Source organism: Salvia splendens, chromosome 15 (genome assembly GCF_004379255.2).
Source record: "Salvia splendens isolate huo1 chromosome 15, SspV2, whole genome shotgun sequence".
In the NCBI taxonomy this organism is placed as follows: domain Eukaryota; kingdom Viridiplantae; phylum Streptophyta; class Magnoliopsida; order Lamiales; family Lamiaceae; genus Salvia; species Salvia splendens.
The window spans coordinates 151016-171037 of NC_056046.1; the positions used below are offsets into that span (position 1 = coordinate 151016).

Below are 20022 nucleotides of genomic sequence, written 5' to 3' on the forward strand. Positions count from 1 at the left end.
AAAGAAGATTCCTCCCCAAAAAAAAGTATAAAAATAAAGAAGCAGAGAGGGAATCCTGATGATTGAAACGCATTAAATGCGGCCAAATCTCAAAAAAAATTTGAACTCTCAACCAAATCTAGCCATCTATTCACACACTTATCAACGGCCACAATCGACGATCCCCTTACTGCTTAATGATTGGTTCATATGCAACCCACATTGCTATATAATCCACTCGAACCGCAATTTCACCTTCAATCAGCCATTTTGTTTTGTTCCAAGCTCCCCAAATCCCTTTCTTCCTAATTCCCTTCCAAGCTCTAAGAAATCGCAATGGCGGGTCGGGGCAAAACGCTAGGATCCGGAGCGGCTAAGAAGGCCACATCTCGAAGCAGCAAGGCCGGCCTTCAGTTTCCCGTCGGCCGTATCGCTCGGTTTCTCAAGGCTGGAAAATACGCCGAACGAGTCGGCGCCGGTGCGCCGGTCTACCTCGCCGCCGTGCTAGAGTACCTTGCCGCAGAGGTAATTATCTTGAATTTTCGATTTTATGAAATTTTGTTTTGTTCGCGTGAGCAATTTCCCCGATTTCAGAAATCCCCAAACTCTAGGGTTTGTAGACTGTAGTCTCAGTAAAAAGGCACAATTTAATTGAGTTTCAATTTCAGGTTCTGGAATTGGCTGGCAACGCAGCGAGGGACAACAAGAAGACGAGGATCGTTCCCCGCCACATTCAGCTGGCCGTGAGGAACGATGAGGAGTTGAGCAAGCTTCTTGGAGATGTCACGATTGCGAATGGCGGTGTGATGCCCAACATTCACAATCTGCTGCTCCCCAAGAAGACTGGGTCGTCGAAGCCCTCTGCTGCCGACGAGGATTAGGCCGTCGCTATCCCGATTGCTAGTTTTCTACAGATTGTTGTTTCGTGTTTAGATGCATTTGTTAGGGAGGGTACTGAGCTTTTTAAAGTCTTTGTAAATGAATGACTGGAATTTAAATCCCCTTTTTCCTTTTCTTATTTAGCTAATAGCAGTTGTAATCAACAAAAAGCTACTCCATATTCTTGAGCGCTTTATGAAATCGAATTTGCAAATCCTTTTTTTTTTTTTGGTTTTTTCTGTCTGGGCGATAAATTTAATGTAAACAAAATGGAGAAGGAAGAAAGAATAGTGAAGAGTTGTAGATCATAGATTTCCAACTCCAAGCCTATGCGCAAGAATTTCTACCTACATGTTCCAAGTATCTACTCGGCTATTGGCAATGGCTGGGAAGAGGCGCTGTTGAGGATCAGGAGGAGCCACCGTTGCATCTCCGTTCCTAGGCGCTTTGAGTGGCGCAGCTTGCACTTCTTTGCATACTTTATCCAATATTATAAGGAAATCGCGAACAATGACGAACAATCTCAGGCCGTCGTCCTTACCAGACTTCCCATGGAAGTAGTCTGCACTACTCTTTACTAACGCCATTATACGCATCTCTTCCTTGCACGACCACCTCACGTCAACCTCAGCGTTCTGCACGAAGCTCCTCAGCGCCTGGTGAAAGCCATTATCTGGCTGTATGTTCTCCATTTCGGATCTCAGGATATTCTTGGCTTTATCAAGGGCCTGGCCGAGCTTGGCTACTGTTCCCGTTAACGTGTCAGTATCCAGTAGAGCGGCCCTCCTGACATTCTCGAACTCGTTACTCAAGCCAGAGACCACCTGGAGGCCGAGGCTCCTCAAATGCTCGTCCGGGGGTTGATTAGAGGAATCATCAGACTTTATGCACTCCTGTGCTGCTCTAGCAGCTCTTATGCCTTCGGATCGGATTATTTCCTGGACGACAAAGTGCAACAGTGTAGTTTTTCCATCTGTGCCTTTCACGTCTGCTAACTTGAGAAGCGTATCGAGCTTAAATGCCTGAGCACCGCCACGGAAGGTCCCATCATTCATACGATTCCCAGTTTTAAGAACGGCCTCCAAGAGCTTGAAAAATAATCTGCTTTGCCGCAGCTCTGAACTAGCAGCCTGAACACCCATACAAATTTACATGGTTTCAGATGGATAAATTTGATGAAATAGTATATAGACTTGACATAATAATATTCATACATAAAACAGTTCATTGAGATTAATAAACTTGAATTGGGATGGATGGTCTGTGCATACGAATGTACACAAAATTTTGCCTTTCTCTAATGTGCAAACACTATCTTTTGTTAGTACGTTTTCCTGTTTGCACCAAGTCCTTTTAGTGTTACTATATAGACAAACTTCGTGATCGAAAATCCTTTCAATCAGTAATGTGACGAAAAGTCTAAGACAGCCAAACCATTTCACAAATGGTCCAAAGAGCAAAGGACTTAATACTCTACCTAGTTCAACACCTAACTCTTTCAACATCTCTCAATCACAGATGACATATTCATATACACATAGAAATCGAGAATTGACTTATTTTCTGACCTCCAAAACTGCGAAAGATTCTTTTAGCGTAGACATCTCTTCTTGAAGAGTGCTCATGAAAAGCAAACACTCTAGCCTCTTAAATGCAATTGGAACATCAACCAACACTTTTAGAAACCGCTCTGCTGGACCCAGCAGAGAAGGCTCGCCAACATAAAGTCTCAGTTTCAGTTCTTCGTCAGATGTAGGTGCCATTCTTAGTAGATTTTGAATAAGCTCCGGAGGAAGCTCATGACCTGTTGAGACAAAAAAGTTTAGCAATCTTTTTGATGATGTGAAAGCAGTTCCCAAAATTTCAGATATTCTTAAGCATTCTACTTGATTCTAACTTCTAAGCATTAGATCTCAAAAGCGAAAAGAACACCTTGTTCTAGAGCATCACAAACTTCTTCTGTAGTGACATTTAAAGCTTTAAGTAAAATAGCGAGATTTTGTGACTTCTTGGGATCAATTAGTTGAATATATTGTGACACGGCATCTTGGGACGAAGACTCTTTCTTTGCTTCATTCTTGTTATTCGCAGGAGCATATCCAAAGAGATTTTCTATCATCTCTTCGCTGAACCTGGTCGTTGGGAAATTTACATCCATAAGATGGGATGAGCATGAAATAATGAATAATGTGAAGAAAGAGGGAGGAAAGTGGACGTACTGGAAGGAGCCGGACTTGATCTGGTGCCAAACCATTGAATGATCAGGGTTGGCCAGTACCTTGTCCCAAAAGAACGGCTTCAGCTTAGTTTTACTACTACCAGATTGAGGATTTGGTCCAGGTCGAGGGGGCTTCAAGCCAATAGGTGGTGGCCGAGGTGGAGGTGGTCCAGGTGGTGAACCAGCCTTGGAACCAGAAGATATAAGAGGTGGTGGTGGTGGTGGCCGACCAGCCTTGGCACCAGATGGTATAGGAGGAGGTGGTGGTGGTGGCGGACCAGCCTTGGCACCAGACATTATAGGAGGTGGTGGTGGTGGTGGCGGACCAGTCTTGGCACCAGAGGATATAAGAGGTGGTGGTGGACTAGCCTTGGCACCAGACGGTATAGGAGGTGGAGGTGGAGGAGGTGGTCCAGCAGCAGATTTCATTGGTGTGACGGTGGGAGGTGGAGGAGCAAGAGCAACATTGTTGACCGGAGGTGGATTAGGAGAATCTCGCCTTCCAGGAGGTGGCATCAATGGAGGAGAAGCTGTCATTCTAGGTGGTGCGTGGAAAGAGTTTCCAACTAAACTAATCACAACCCCGTTCCTGGCTTCCAATGGGATATTGCTTAGAGAATGTGAGTCTCCATAGTAGGAGTAGTTTGCACCAGTTGTGTTACCGTTTAATTTCCTACTCACTGACTCATTACCAAACTTTTGTTCATCCACTGAAGTTCCTGGCCCGAATGACTTGTGTGAAGAGGCTGCGGAAGTTGAAAACAAATGAGCAATGCAAGACATGAGTTCAAAATGATAATAAGGAAACAAATAGAATAGTCACTTGTGCTTAAGCTGAGAAGATGCCTCTCATCTTTTGTACCAATCCCACAGCATCTGCCACAGAAAATAAAGAGCACTGCAACAATGACAAGTGTCACGGAAGCTGTCACCACCACAGCAATAACAACACTCCTCTTGTGGGACTTATTAGTGCTCGACTGTTCGTCCGAACCACTAGTAGAAGTTTGTTCACCCGGTGAATTAGGAGCTGGAGGAATTGAAGGCGCTGGACTTGTTGGCGATGGAGAGGGTGCTTCTCCAGGAGTTTGAGCTAGCTTGCGTCTCGTAGAAGACCATGGCAGGGTGGACAGGAATTTCAGATACCTGGTATACCGAGAACCCAAATTCTTCTCTTCCCCCACATTACGGATTTTCCCTCTTGCACAATCTATAAGAATCCGATGAACATGAGGTAATAGGATATTCACAGCTTGATGCATTTGCATTCTCGATTTACCACTGCCATTACTTGACTTCTCTGCAAAACGGTGTTCGTGATCTTGTAAAGTTTTCCCGGCTTGTAACAATGCGGGCAGACAATTTTTCCTTAGTAATTCACCCTGCAATAGGATTTCCATCAGATATTGCATATTGAATCTGCAGTATGCATTACAGAGTAGAGTCTTGTTTAGTTATGTTTCACCCAAAGAGTCTTCTCAAAATACTAAAAATTTGAATCTATCAGAGAAATATACGAGTACCCCAGTGCCAGTAGATCGTTCCTGAATATAGAAGTGAAAAAAGGTTTCACTCATAAAACCAGTGTGAGTGTGCTTACATTGATAAACTCTCCACCCCTCCACAAAATCCCATAGGTTACAATCATATATATCTATAAAGGGTATGTACTTTTCACGATTGCTAAGAAACAATGATTCATCCCGTCCTACCCTTTTAGTCATACATGAATCAACCAAATTTAGCTCAAAGGTCCACAACAACGTTAGTAAGCAATGGATTAACCTATAGTACTATGTTTATCTATCTACGCTGATCTTCAAAAGTAAAGTATTGCATTTTACAACACCAATAGAACAGGAAAGTAAGAGATCATCACCAAAACACAGATGCATATTAAAACCATATTTCATATGCATATAAACATGAATTTTATTATATTTCTTGTAAATGAAACTCAAAGAATAGCATGATCTATTTATATATATACCATCTCCAGATTTATGAGCCCTGAGTCTACTAGATAAGCCAGCAAAGGCTCTTCTTCTTCCTCCACCCTGCTTTTCACTACCACAGCTGAAAGCAAAACAAGAGCCACAAAACAAAACACCCCTTTCCTTACTTGAATCTTCATCTTCCTAACTCCTCATAGCATTCCTGACTAGGAAACAATAAGCCTAAAAAGGAGCCCTTTTTCTATTTCCAATTCCCAAACTCCACAAACAACACTTGAAAGGTCAAATCTTTGCAACATTTACACCGATCCAACTCAATATATCTCCAAATACACCACTCTAAGTTCAACCCGCTTTACAAGAAGAGGCCAAAAAGCTGCACAATCTACCAAGGCAGGCAGGAAAAGAGCAAAAAATGGAATTTCTTGAAACTGACAAAAGATTATAATCTGTTGAATCGAATAAGAAAAATTCCATATTTTGGTGTGATTTTCATTACGTAACGTCCGATCCGCGTGAGTGACCAATAAAATTCTTTCCAAACTAGTAGTTTTTCTTTAGCAGTGTGCCATCGTAGTGCAAGAATGCATATGAAAGCTGACAGGATTTGCAGAGGCATTTTTGAAGATTTTCTCGTTTCGTTTTTGCAATTAAAAAGGTTTCATGTTTTTTCTAGTTTTTCTTCGGGCATCAGCAATGACGCCGATCCCGACAGAATTTCATACGGGACGTCCGCCATTGTGCAAGGGAGGCATGGATACGGACATCTGCTGCGGATGTTCGTCCGTGCAGATGTCCGCCATTGCATTAATTTTTTTTATTGCATTATTTTTTTTTATTATGCAGTGGGATGTTCGTATGACGTGACAGAAGATGTTTTTGGTATTTCCGCGGGGATGTGTACATCCGCACTATTGCTAATGCTATAGCGGTGTAACTGTGTCAGAAAGACCATAGACTAATGTTGTTTTTGCTCCATTTTTTTCTTCTTTGGGATTAAAAAAATAATTATAGACGAGGAGTATTTTTCAAATAAAGTTTCATATATTTACCACTCGTAGTCATAACATATGCAATTACTGGTTAATTGAATTTCAACTCATAGATATCTACCATTATTATTGATATTTTTAAAACGGTTCTTTTTACAATATTTGGTATATCTGGAGTATATATAGTTAAATGTTTTCAGATATTAATATTGGGCTTTAACAATATTATTACTATTAAAAGGTTGATTTTTATAATTAACAATGTTTAATTAATTTAATTTTATGGATGTATGTGTGAAAATTATGGGTAAATACATATCTCATACAAAATGTTTCATATTTATTTCACATTAGTACAAACAGTTTGAAGTTTACATAATCATACAAAATATTTCACTTGTGTTTCAATTTAATACATTCCGTTACATGTGTTTAAACGATGTTAATTTTTCACTTATGTGACGTACAAATCATAAAACAATGATGAAATTTTTTGTACTAATATGAAACAATGATAAAACTTTTTGTATTATGAAATAATTATGAAACATTTTGTACTTCACATAGATAAAGAGTTAACGACGTCTAAACAAAAATAACGGAATGTACAAAATTGAAACACGAGTAAAAACATTTTGTATGATTTATATAAACTTCAAACCTTTTGTACTAATATAAAATAAATGGAAACATTTTGCATGTGTTATTTATTTACCCCTGAAAACTACTGCCACACTCAATTTTGAAAAAACTTCAAATTTGGCCCTCACTGCTCTCTCCACTTCTCCTACTGCTGCCGTTTTCTGGCAGAGAGAGCGTCGTTGCTCCTCCTCCCTGCGCATGGCTTCCAAGAGCCAGAACAAGCCTCCTCTCGTTGCTTCACATGTGAGTTCCTTTTCGATTGCAATTACATTCCCGCAGTTATTCTTGATTTTAGGTCACTTTGGGTTTCGTTTATTGTTAAAAATAATGTTTACTCTCAGATTGATATACATGCCTTGGCCCGGGGTTCGGTTGTGGTGCACGATTAGTCTGTGTGGTGTAAATTTCTAATTTTTTTTTTGAAATTTTGAATTGGGGGTTGTGGTTGCTCTGGTTTATGTAGGGTAAGTTCAGTGGAGATGAGGTTACGGCGGAAAAGAGGCGACGGATTGGAAGCACGAAAATGTCATCTGGCACTTTGGCAAGCAATTTCAGTAGTGAATGGGGGGCAGGATCCAGCTCCGAACAGTAGGCCGTCAAGCAACTCTGGTTCATATAGTGGAGTTATTGAGTTCTCGAAAGAGGATGTGGAGGCCTTGCTCAGTGAGAAACCCGTAAGTAAAAATAAATTTAACTACAACTTCAAGGTATTATGAGTGGCATTCTTTGCTTTGGTACTCGGTATAAGCTGGTGGTTTATCACTCTGTGTAAATAAGATTCAAGCTTTCTGATATTTTCTCAGGAAAAGAAAGAACAAATGGATGACTACATTAAAAGGCTTAAGCAGTGTGTTCTCTGGTTTCGACAGCTAGAAGGCAATTATGTCACAGAGCAGGAGAATCTCAAGAATTTGTTGGAAGTCGCAGAAAAGAAATGCAGTGATGTAGGTAAGTTTTTTTTTTTCTTAATAGGCTATTCTTGGGCTTTTGCTGAATATGGTTTTGCTAGTAAAAAAGGCTTTAATGTGAATTTTCTTTTAACTTCAATTTTATGATCACTGTTAGAACTGCTGATGAAAGAGAAGGAAAATGAATTGAACTCAATTATAATAGAGTTGCGGCAAAATCTGGATACACTGCGAGAAAAGCATACTAAACTGGAGCTTGACAAATCGGTACGAGACTGTCATGGCACATTGAACATGGTTATGGGTTGCTAATATCCCAAGCACTGCAAAGAGCTAATTGTTAAATGCAAGAAGCATTGGATTCTTTAGCACGAGAAAACGAGTCCAAACTTGCTGCCGAGAAAGTGCAAGCGTCCCTCTTAGGAGAGCTGAAACAAACTCAAGAAGACAATGCTAGTAATATCCAGAAGGTCTGTATAGGATACCTTAAGTCATATTGCTGAGGATTGTTTATAAATTTTCAATCCTAATTTGTTCTTGTGGGTGTTTAATATCTTATGCAGATACAATCACTTAATGATATGTACAAGAGGTTACAGGAGTACAACACTAGCTTACAACAGTACAACAGTATACTGCAATCTGAACTTCATGAAACTAATGAGACACTAAAACATTAAGATAATAGAGTTTTTTTTTTTATCATTCTTGATTCAGAACTTTGTTTTTTTATTTTTCTATTGTTTATCATTATGTCAGCTGTCAAACATGTCAGCAACGGAGACAAGATCTGAATTTGAGGAACAAAAGACATTTATTTCTGAGTTACAAGACCGATTGGCTGATGCAGAATTGAAAATCACAGAAGGAGAAAAGCTTCGCAAAAAACTGCACAACACTATCCTGGTGTAATGTCTACACACTATCTTTATTTCTATAATAGAGTTTTTCTGTTGAGATTGTAACTGACATCAATTTATCCATACAGGAGTTGAAGGGGAACATCCGTGTCTTTTGTAGAGTGAGGCCCTTTTTGTCTGATGATGGGGTTTGAAACTGACACAAAAGTATTTTCTTTCCCATCATCTACAGAATCAATGGGTAGATGCATTGATGTCACTCAAAATGGTAGCTTACTTGTTGGATCTTAGATTGACATGTTTTGTTGATTTATGTTCCGTTGTTTCATTTTTGATCCTAATAAATGATGCTTCTTAGGACAAAAGCTTTCTTTTAATTTTGACAAAGCATTTGTGCCTGGTACGTCCCAACAAGAAGTTTTTGTGGAGATATCACAGCTTGTACAAAGCGCTCTTGATGGTTATAACGTGATAAATTTCCTATAGACCCCTATTGTTTATCACTGGTTTTTTCCTTTCGTATAGAAAGTTTTTTATATTAACTACTAGTAAATTCTAGTGAACTCCCTATACCATGATTTTCAGATTATATCAACTAACTAGTTTGTTTCAGGTTTGTATCTTTGCTTATGGGCAAACTGGTTCTGGCAAGGCGTATACCATGATGGGCAAGTCAGAATCACCCGATGAAAGAGGTTTGATTCCAAGAACATTGGAGCAGGTATTTGAGACACGACAAGTTCTGCAAGCCCAAGGATGGAAATATGAAATGCAGGTGACTGTTGCTGTTGCATTGCCTCTTGTTTGATTAAAACTATGTTTCCTTGTTTTGCTTCAACTTACTTACTATAATTGACTTTTCAGGTTTCAATGCTTGAAATATATAATGAAACAATCCGTGATCTGTTAGCCCCATACAAATCAAGCTCTGATGCCTCTCGGCCAGAAAATGGGAAGCAATACAATATTAAACATGATGCGAATGGAAACACTAATGTTTCTGATCTTACAACCATGGATGTTCGCAGTAGCAAGGAGGTTTCTTACCTCTTAGACCAGGCAGCACAAAGTAGGTAATAATATAGTCAATCCTTTTATTTCGAATAAGTATAAGCTTTTTCCTGGATGTAGCTGCTTCCGTGTTTCAAAACTTTCGCAGACGAAAAGGAAAAAAATTCAGAGCTTGATCACAAATTTATTTATTAAACAGACACAGTTTTTTTTTGCTTTGCCCACTAAGTATTTTTCTGAAAAGACTCGGTCTTTCTATTTCCTTTCTATTTATTGAACTTTGATATAGGTCCGTAGGAAAGACTCAAATGAATGAAGAATCTTCAAGGAGCCATTTTGTCTTCACCTTGCGAATTACAGGTTTTAATGAGGTATTACTATTTAACTTTTTGTCACGATTCCAAACTTAACACTGACCATATTTCCTTTAAACAGAGCAGGGATCAACAAGTACAAGGTGTTCTTAATCTAATTGACCTTGCTGGTAGCGAGCGGTTATCTAAGAGCGGCGCCACTGGAGATCGGTTGAAAGAAACTCAGGTAGAACGATAATCATCTTCATTCTATCTAGGTTTTTATGACATTGTTCCAATCCTTACCCAGGCCATCAACAAAAGCTTATCGTGTTTAAGTGATGTCATATTCGCGTTGGCCAAGAAGGAGGAGCATGTCCCTTATAGGAACTCCAAGTTAACCTATCTTCTCTAGGTGATTGAGGAAGCATCATCCATTGGCATTTATCAAACCCCCCTATAGACTATAGTAGAAAGAAAACCGTCTGAATTCCTCTTTTCCTCTCTCTGTTGCAGCCTTGTTTAGGTGGAGACTTGAAGACGTTGATGTTCGTCAATGTGTCGCCAGATCCTTCATCAGTAGGTGAATCAGTTTGTTCACTTCGGTTTGCTGCAAGGGTTAATGCTTGTGAAATAGGTGTGCCAAGTTAGCCACTTCAGATTCTCGTCTGAGCATTGGTTGATATTCCGAAAGTGTTTGCTTATTTGGAATTACTAACCTAAGATTTCTACCTTCAACCCATGTATTGTAGTAGTATGTCATTTGCATTGATAATATAGTAGGAGTAGTATATCCAATCACTACAAATTCAAATTCTCACTCATCACATATACTCCTTCCAACCTAAGTCTGGGATATGAATGTACTAGTTTAGTGAGTTACGCATTCGTATTCGTATATATATATAAAAGTTGAAGATTGTGATGGCTATGAATAGCTGAATGAATGATGAGTATTTATGATTTTACAACTTTTTTGTTTTGATTTAAGCCATTCGAAGCATGACCTCTTGAAGAATTGGTGTGGTTGACTCGTAACAGGAGTATATTTGAGGAACATCCTGTTTTCTCACTGCTTCTAGAAGCTGTAAAAAGAAACATCAATTAGTCCAACTCCATTCTTCTTGTGATTCATAAACACATGCCTAATTTAGTTTTGCAGATTTATCTTTGGTCGTTGGATTAGATGTAACTGAATATTGTATGAATAATTCTATACTTAATGTTGGTGAGTATTATAGCCTATGACAAAATCAATCTCAGCGATTAATTTAGTGTTCAAGTAACGGAACTCAGTGAGCCATGACAGATTGATTAATCCGAGTCAAGATGCAATTGAGTTAGTTACCTTTTCAAAGCTGTCAAACAAGCGATTTGCAAGGTCGAGGAGCGGAGGCTTGTCATCGAGCGGCGCGGCGGTGATGACTTGATCAAAATCGAAGTACATGAAGGTGGACTTGAGGCGGAGATAGCGGCGGACGTAGTTCCAGGCATCCTCCTGCGCTATCAAATCGGCCATGGCCAGCAGATCGAAGGCGTATCGCCTCAGCCTCTGCATCCTCCCCTTGGTCCCGAGTTGAGCAATGTAGATCCCCTTCTTCAGGAACGAACGCGTCTTCGTCTCCTCGTTGTCGATCTCTTCATTCACACACATCGTATTTCAATTCAATTTCTCCGATTAAATAAAATTAATAAAAGTTCCTTACTATTAGTGGCGTGCGGCACGGGCAAGGGGCCGTCGATCCAGAGGCCGTTGTCTTGGGCGGAGGCGGCTCCTGCGTTTGCTAGGAGTGTAATCCCGATGGCGAGTCTCCTTGTTGGCCGGAAATGGTGATCGTCGTGGTTCATGCCGCATTTGATGATGATTCGAGGAGGTCTTGGCCGTTGCTTTTCGACACCGCGGCGGAGGTTGGAAACGGCGGGGAGGGCTTCCAAGAGAGCTGCCATCACTGATTTCTAACTCAACAACACTTCTGTCCACTCAACCCATATCCATCCTAAATACTTTTTGGATTATTCATGTCAAATACTCCTACGTGCCATCAAATAAAGAATATGGATTATTAAGATGTTCAAAATACAGATTGGAAATAAGTATATTATTTTTATATGATCATATGGAGTAGTACATTTTTTGATAATTGAAACTAACTTGTTTGATCCATTAATTCTATATTTGCTAGTAGGATAATTTATATTGTGATTTTAGGGTGGAATGTAAAATGAATATTTGCTAGACATGGCCGTCTTGATGAAACAAGATAAAGGTAATTATGTGATTTAATGCCGTGAGACTAGAATAGTCATTGTGGACGTGGTTGAGGCCATTCCTTAATCCATCTCTTAACTAGACCATTCATCACCTAACTAGTAACTAAAATCGTCACTAATCGCTTGAATGATGCATTAATTGACATAGTTGTTTACACAATATTTCTGGCAAAAGCTGTTAGTAATTATAACTGTTTAAGTACAAACGCTAGAAGCAAGATAAGCCTGCTGTGCAATCTCTGTTTCCAGGGGATACAGTTCCTAATTTAGCCAAAAATGTGGTGGACTATATCACTTGTACCAGCCGGTGAGGAGCCACCGGAGCAAGAAGCAGAATCCACAGCATATGACCTGCATTAAGAATATCATCAACCACAAGGAAAAATATGGGATGATTAAGAGGTGAAATACCTGGAAAGCTAAGAGCAGAATACAGAGGGACTTCTCCGATCTCTGCCCAAACTGCCCAAGAAATAAGTCGACAAGAGTTCCATCGTTGGTCCCTGTTAGGAACCCAGTTTTGGGGTCGAACCTGGGAATGATGAAGTAAGTCAGAAATATATCTGGAAGTTACAACTGTTAAAAGCAACAAGAAGCTTACTTTGGAAGTCGATGTCATGGGCAAGGTATAATGCCAGCCAGCTGAGAGAGAGAAGAAAAATAGGCAGTCATCAATACATGTTCTTGTGTTTCATGTCTATGCATGAGAGAGAGTACAAAAAAGAAAGCATGATAAATATCAAAGAAATTAATTGTAGCAAACTCACAGGCAACCAATCAACCATGTTGAAGATATTACCCAAAATCAAGAGGAAACCTTAGTTCATACACATCCTTTATGAATACACACAAACACACACTGTGTTGAACAGATAAAATGAACTGCAATTGATTTCAAAAGTACAAACTTGTCGTACACACAACTTATAATTTCAAGCTATGTAGGGTATGAGAGAGTCAGTGACAGACCTAAAATGGCCCAAAATGCTGACAACGGCCATAGTCATTCCAGCAAAGTAAGTGTAAGTGTCCCCGACGAAGACTGAAGAGGGATACCTATGGAAAAGATGGAGACCGGGTTAGCACCTAAAGACGTTCAATTGTATGTTCAAAGAGTACAAGCACCAGTACCAGTTAAAAGAAAGTAATGCTAAAGAAGTTGCAAGCAAGGGTTGCACTAGGTAAATGGAGAAAACATGTGCTTGTTTGTGTTCCATATCAGTAGCTGCCCCAATTTGCATGATGTTATGTATCAAGATCTGCAAAAGAAATATGTTAGATTCAATATGAGCACTTAAATTGGAATAATAAAGACCATTTTTGGCTTACAGCACAAGCAATAACGACTGTCTGTCCAACTTCGAGGCCATTAATACCCGCATGAATGTTAATTGAATTCGTGCAGAACACAGCCAACAACCCCATGTAGAGCTTATATATCCACCCTAATAGCGCCGATGAAATATTAGAGAGAAGGGAGCATGTGATATAGAATACGCACGGCAATCAAGTCATGGAGTTGTTTATACAATCAAATGGCAAAATGTAATAGATTACCTAAATCTAAAATATCAACTCCGACATATGGAACAAGTGGCTTTGGTATGATTATAGTTGTATGCCCAGCATAAGCCATCAACAATGGTAGAGCAGCAATAGATGGTAACACCAGTTTCCTGTCTTCAAAATTACACAAGGAGATAAGAATCTGCCATATGGGTCATTTAAAAATTCAAGCAGGAGTGACATATAGAAAACTCACACTCTCCAAGGTACATCAAGGACGTCATCCACAAAACCAAGCAGAGTGATGAAGCAGATTGATGCCAGTGCAGCATTGTATTCGACTAGCCACTTAAAGAAAAAAGGAAACATCTCACTCTCGCCAAAATTAGGTATAAAGCTCAGACAGAAGAACAATGTGAAGAATGAAATGGGAAAAGGAATATTTGATTTATAGGAAAAAGTAGGTTGAAGAATGTACTATACAAGGAAAGGTTTGATGCCATGTTCTTTCATATTTTCACCACAGATTACGTTGTGAAATGTCAAAGTGGGGTAATTATTGTGCTGGGGGATCTGTTTAAGTTATTTGTTTAGTTCAGACTTCACACTGCTTTTCTTATACAAATCCAACTCGACTCCAGAGTCCAGACTGACAGAGTATTTTGAAACCAAAAAATGCATCTAACCATGTACATGCAAGCAATGGTAGCATTCCTATGCCATAAGAAGCAGAATGTTGTATAAACCTCCATATTATAAACTTATCCCTGTTGTTTAAACTAGATGATATGTGGTTAAATCTAAATACAACTACCTATAGTAGCTTCTACTACTTGATTCATATAATTTCGTCCAATACCCGTTCTAACCGTGTCTATAGACTCTATTCTCCCTTGTCCCAAGTCATGCATTACTACTATGATGCTACCAGCATCAGGGTCACCATAGTAAGGATTTATGGAAGTTCAACTATCTCATGTTTGCAAAGGATTGCTGTCACGTCTCTCAGAATTTTCTCCACTACCATTTTAAGTTCTGATAGCATGTTAAATGTATACATTTTAATTTTCTCACAGAGACGATAGAACTTGTACATGATGCATAATTAACACTACTGGGAAAAATTGGATAGTTATATGCTTCACATTAAGATATTCCAAGAGTAGAAAAGCAATAAACAACTTACAATTGAATCTGCTGTGAGGTTGAAATATTGAAACAAGATAGCGACGGCTAGAAAAACTACAGCAACAACTATACCCAATGATTCAGGCCTGCATTGCATTAAAAACAAGTCATTTGATCAACAAAACCTATAACAAGTGAAACAAGAGAGTCCAAACATTTTCAAAATCTGAGGAGCAATATCTCAGTGCATAGCAATTAGTCACTATGGAGAAATACTCATCCAAATCAAACTTATGTTAATGAGATTTGTTTAAAAAAGTCAAATCAAATTCATTATGTAATGCTAAAAACTCATCGTTAAAATTCTGTCAAATAATTCGACATATTTATATAGCTTCAATTATAAAATTGCACGAACGAATCCAATCTGAACTGGGAAACTATCGCATAATTTAGGGACAATAAACAACAAAAGCTACTCTAAACATCATAGTTTCAGCTCGAACTGAAATCGCAATCCATAACTGCAATTCGCAGCATTTTAGGGAAAGAATTAAACTTACACTTTAATGGATCCATCAGGGGTGCCCCTTCTTGTTAATATCATACCCAAACAAATTCCTCCTCAGCACATACTTGGACGCCACGGGGATCATTTTAACCGTGATTAGGAACCCTATGGCGCTGACGAAAGCACTTATCAGGATCGATCTTTTAATCTCATAATCGATCCTGCAGTGCGTGAAAATCAAGTAAAAATACGGAATCGAGAATATGAGAAAGAATTTGAGGATTGTGGCCAATTTATTTCCTTTTTTTTTTCAACAATAAACTTACCCCTTTCTCCTACTTTTTCCTCTATCATCTTTCTTATTTTATTCTCTCTTTTTGTTTCTTACTTTATTCTCTCTTTCTCTTTCTTGCTTTTTCCTCTCTTACTTTATTCTCTCTTTTTCTTTCTTACTTTATCCTTTCTCTAACTTTTTTTTTCTTTCTTACTTTACTCTATCTCTTACTTTACTAGTAATAATTTAAATCACTAAACACCATTACACCACTACCTAAATTAGTGTGTCAAAATAGAAACGTCTCTCTTACTTTATTCTATTTTTTTCTTTCTTACTTTATCATTTCTCTTACTTTTTTTTCTTTCTTTATCTTTCTTATTTTACTCTATCTCTTACTTTACTAGTAATAATTTAAATCACTAAACACCATTACACCACTACCTAAATTAGTGTGTCAAAATAGAAACGTCTCGCTTGGGCCGGGACGGAGGAAGTAAAGTCTTTATTTTCATACTAGTACTATACGATTCCATAGTAAAACATTTTTACAGCATGTAGAATCTAAATTAGCTTATACTAATAAATGAAATTACTTTCAAAACTATACTTATTGATTGATTTTCCAAAAAAGTGTTGTTTGATTACTAAATCTTTATAATATTTAATTATTCTTAGCTTCACATTATACTAATTTTAACTATTTAATCTCATACAAGATTCTATTTTTGAGGGATTTTCCAAGAATCAGTGAATTTCATATCTGAAAATAATTTTCGATTAAGCCTTGTTTTGGGAAAAGAAATTAATATATTAATAGTTTTATAGTTTATGAATAAATGTAGCCGTGCGCAGGGCAGCTCCATTGTATTAATGCCATAGTTGACAAGATTTTTATTATAGCCGATTCCATAACATTAGTTTTTTTCTCTCCAAAAATAATTAAAAAAAAGAAAGACATAGGAACAAGATCAAATCAAACTTAAAATGTACTACTCCACAAGTTAAATGGGCGGTTGCAGACTTTTCTTAATGCGTATAAAAGAAATACAAGCAAAAGAAATAAATTAAAGAGTGGCTTCGGTTAAAACATCAAGTTAAGTTGATAGCTGCAAGAAGTTATCCCAGTTGTTGAGCTTGGATACAAAAACGTCCTGCTGACTTCAATTACATACCGATTCGGAATCTCAAGAGCTGGCTACCACATCCCATCTCCATATTGTTCCATCTTCACAGCAGGAGAGAATGGTGCTGCACCCACATGGATAAAAATGGTTCACTCACTTCAAACTATTGGAGGAGTATAAATTAGAGAGAGAAGAGGGGTCAGGAGTTCTTGCCTTCCATCACAAGACATTGCGGTTAATCTAATTGAAGATTTCGACTGGGCGTGAGTTAATCTGAGAATGCAGCCAAATGTGTAAGAAGCTAGAGTGAAAAGTGAGCGGGGCAAGCTAGGAAAGAAACGTACCTTGCAATGAGAACCGGAGGGTTAGACTGAATTTCCCACACGTATATCTTCCCTTCCCTATTCCCTGAAATAAGAATATAAGGATTAAGGAACAGCTGTACCTTGGTTAATTTTTAATTCACTCTATTCAATACTGGATTTGTACGCATTAAGAATACCCGGATGAATAAACAGTACAGAAGAATCATGGGGATTTACCTACTGCTGCTGCCTTGTAATGGAAATCACAAGAAAACTTGATAAACCAGATATCACATTCAGGAACAGGGTACTTTTGGAGGATGTCAACTGTACCCTGAACAAAATTCATAATATACAATGTGTCAATCAAACCATCTATGTCGAAAAGGCCATTCAGTATCAAATTTAAGCGTACATGATTCAACATATTGGTAAAGCTTGAAAATGTTCAGTCTAACCTCTCCGGGAGATTGTTCCTTCATTTTTGGTTCCCATAATACAAGTTCATTATCAACACTCTGCAGATACAGAACAAAATATCACCACCCAAGCATAAAAATCACTTGCTTATGTGAAGAAGGAAAGCAACACAGCATATAAAAAAGTCCTGCCAGTGCTGTTTAAACATCGGCGAAACTCATAGAAGTAAATCAGTGTAACCAAGAGTATATTTTTCACGTGCATAATACAGATTAGGTGTAGTATTGAAAAAGAATTAAGTGTAATAGGAGAATTGAACACATACAAGTTAGCGAATGAAGGGAAAGAAGATGGGAAAAAGGATACAAGTCTTCCTTGCATTTATGCTATTGAACATATGAGTGAGGGACAAAAGGTACCAAGCTAATTTTTTGCAAAGGCATGTGATTATTTACCTTAGAGAGCATAAAATCACCAATCCAGCGGTTGCAGTCAACATAATTTGTATGTACTGATGCAATAAAAACCTGGAAAGACAAAATAAAGGAGCAGAAACGTGAAGCACAGCACATCACCTTTATTTCAGCATATAATGAAAAGAGGAAAACAATTACTAACTGGGAACTGGACATATTTTGTTGGAAATTTGGAAGGTAGGTCTGTCCAAGTAAATGATTTCTCTACATATGTCCAAAATTCTGCAAAAAGTTACCATTCATTAAACCAACATCACAGAATAATCTAAAAAGTAGGTGCTTCAGTTTTAAATCAATGACAATAAGGCATTTGCTGATGAAGTGACGGTCTATAAGGGAAACATAAACTAGCTTTTGGCAAAATAAAGCAATGAGCAGTATTTAAATAAAAGGGATTGAAAGCTAATGATTGTCAGGAATAAGAAAATTAAATACTAGTAAACCACAAATTGGCCATCTTTAAGATGCAAATGGTAAACCAACCAGAAAATGGAATTCTGACACAAGAAAACAATTATACAACAAACAAAATAAGCATATAATAGTCCAAATTAATTGCAGGTACAATCAACTGGAGCAGAATGGATTGCTGATTAATTGTAAGGATTTATATACCCTAAATGTAGCAAAAGACATAAAGTTAAAGCAACTTGGCTTGTAAAGGAGGTTAGATGCATGATGCAGCTAAACATCATCGAGAAAAACATGTCTAAAACACAATTGCATCCATCAATTTATCAGCTTTATTTAACTGAACAGCTACGATTAGAACATAGCAACCCCATCCTTACCTTTCATTGACCAGATCTTGACAGTGTTATCCATTCCACAGCTTGCAATGCGGTATATGTCCGAGGGGTGGAAGTCCTATGGTAGCCATAACCAATCAAACATAAGATGATCCCATATTACCAAAAGAAAGAGGTGTGAGAGAAAAAAGTGAGACAGTGTATGATGTTATTATATACCACACTAAGAACTTCATTGCGATGGCCACCTGCACCCGCAAATATCAAAATGCATATCCCAGTATGGATATTCCACAGGCGCACAGATTCATCCTGGTTCATTTATGGGTATGAGAGGAAATACCAAAAATCACTGTTAACCCTCCTATGCATGGAGATGGTACGAATAATAGGAGACTGAACTCCACAGACTCAATTCTAAAAATCACTCACTTTGCTCGCTGACACAACAAGGGATGGTTTCAATGGTTGAGTCCGAATTTCATTAATAGAATCCCCATGACCAACTAAACTCTGTAGACATTGGAATAAGGAACAAATAAGATACTACACATTAAATCTATTCATAAAATGTTTGAGTCTGTTTTCCAATCCTGCATTCCACATGTTCATAATCAACATTCGAATCAGTAGCGAAGGTCAACATCTAGCTTTCAAGCAAAACTACCTTGTATATTTTTTCGTTGCCGGTATCGATAACACGGATGATTCCATTAAGCCCTCCAGCCACCAAAAACGGTGTTCCATCAATATTGCAAGCCCAACTGACCGTGTAGAATGATTCATCCTTCTAATATACGTACCAAACACAGTAACACACTGTCTGAGAAAAATGCATCTTTAGCTAAAAAAAACCCGAAATATAAACAAAATAGAAGCTCAAATTTGTTCACATCTTCATCAATGTACGATTGCAGCACAGCTATAACACCACCCTCCAAACACTGGTAGACAGTCACCTAAAACGTAATAAACAGCATTTTATTAGCAAATTATCCTCATTTACATCACGAATTCGAAGTAATCATAGAGAGACAGAGAGAAAATACGCGATTGCCGCCTGCAGTGGCGAAGGCGTTGAAGTAGCGGGAATCGATGAAGTTGAAAACGACGGCGTAAATGGGGCGTTTGCCTTCCTGAAGCCTATTGGTAACCCTATAGTCTCGCTTCTTCGACGGCGTCAGCGATCCCGCCACCGCCTCGCAACCCAGCGGAATCCGAGCCATCATTCCCTTCCCTTCGCCGCAAAGGGTTTATGCTTTGGGTTCGAAACAACTGCGATCGGAGTTGTCTTCGACTTTTGAACCTAAGTCGTGTTTCGCTATCTCTATACTCTTGAAAACGCTAATAAGTTATCCCAACAAAGATATAATCCTATATGAGTAATCAAAATTTTCAAAAACCCTAAAAATGATTTATGTTTTACATTCACTTTTTTGGTATACAAATGGTTTTCTAATCTTTCTCGTTAAAATTTAGAGTCTAGAAGTTGACCCACTAGATTTTTTTTGTTCTATT

General features: G+C 38.4%; 4 protein-coding genes and 2 pseudogenes across 4 annotated transcripts; 2 read left to right on the plus strand and 4 right to left on the minus strand.

Moving 5' to 3' along the window:
• The first annotated feature begins 229 nt into the window (after positions 1-229).
• LOC121767503 (probable histone H2A.1) lies at positions 230-1072 on the plus strand. The gene is made up of 2 exons (XM_042163785.1): positions 230-504; positions 648-1072. The coding sequence occupies exons 1-2, from the start codon at positions 316-318 to the stop codon at positions 858-860; spliced, it is 402 nt and encodes a 133-aa protein (XP_042019719.1). The 5' UTR covers positions 230-315; the 3' UTR covers positions 861-1072.
• A 117-nt stretch (positions 1073-1189) lies between these two features.
• LOC121767502 (formin-like protein 5) lies at positions 1190-5328 on the minus strand. The gene is made up of 6 exons (XM_042163784.1): positions 5067-5328; positions 3900-4458; positions 3078-3822; positions 2791-2990; positions 2427-2662; positions 1190-1988 (listed from the first exon to the last, which is right to left on the minus strand). Exons 1-6 carry the CDS (start codon positions 5208-5210, stop codon positions 1206-1208), a joined length of 2667 nt encoding a protein of 888 aa, XP_042019718.1. The 5' UTR covers positions 5211-5328; the 3' UTR covers positions 1190-1205.
• Positions 5329-6758: 1430 nt separating this feature from the next.
• Positions 6759-10708, plus strand: LOC121768549 (annotated as a pseudogene).
• On the minus strand, positions 10640-11738 carry LOC121768141 (photosynthetic NDH subunit of lumenal location 3, chloroplastic). The gene is made up of 3 exons (XM_042164517.1): positions 11444-11738; positions 11086-11375; positions 10640-10822 (listed from the first exon to the last, which is right to left on the minus strand). The coding sequence occupies exons 1-3, from the start codon at positions 11682-11684 to the stop codon at positions 10724-10726; spliced, it is 630 nt and encodes a 209-aa protein (XP_042020451.1). The 5' UTR covers positions 11685-11738; the 3' UTR covers positions 10640-10723.
• A 382-nt stretch (positions 11739-12120) lies between these two features.
• On the minus strand, positions 12121-15963 carry LOC121768550 (annotated as a pseudogene).
• Positions 15964-16400: 437 nt separating this feature from the next.
• Positions 16401-19840, minus strand: LOC121768991 (polycomb group protein FERTILIZATION-INDEPENDENT ENDOSPERM). Its single transcript, XM_042165627.1, has 13 exons — positions 19554-19840; positions 19398-19463; positions 19172-19294; positions 18937-19017; positions 18724-18816; positions 18547-18622; positions 17898-17977; positions 17735-17806; positions 17318-17377; positions 17097-17193; positions 16899-16962; positions 16768-16827; positions 16401-16678 (listed from the first exon to the last, which is right to left on the minus strand). The coding sequence occupies exons 1-13, from the start codon at positions 19731-19733 to the stop codon at positions 16615-16617; spliced, it is 1116 nt and encodes a 371-aa protein (XP_042021561.1). The 5' UTR covers positions 19734-19840; the 3' UTR covers positions 16401-16614.
• Positions 19841-20022: the final 182 nt, after the last annotated feature.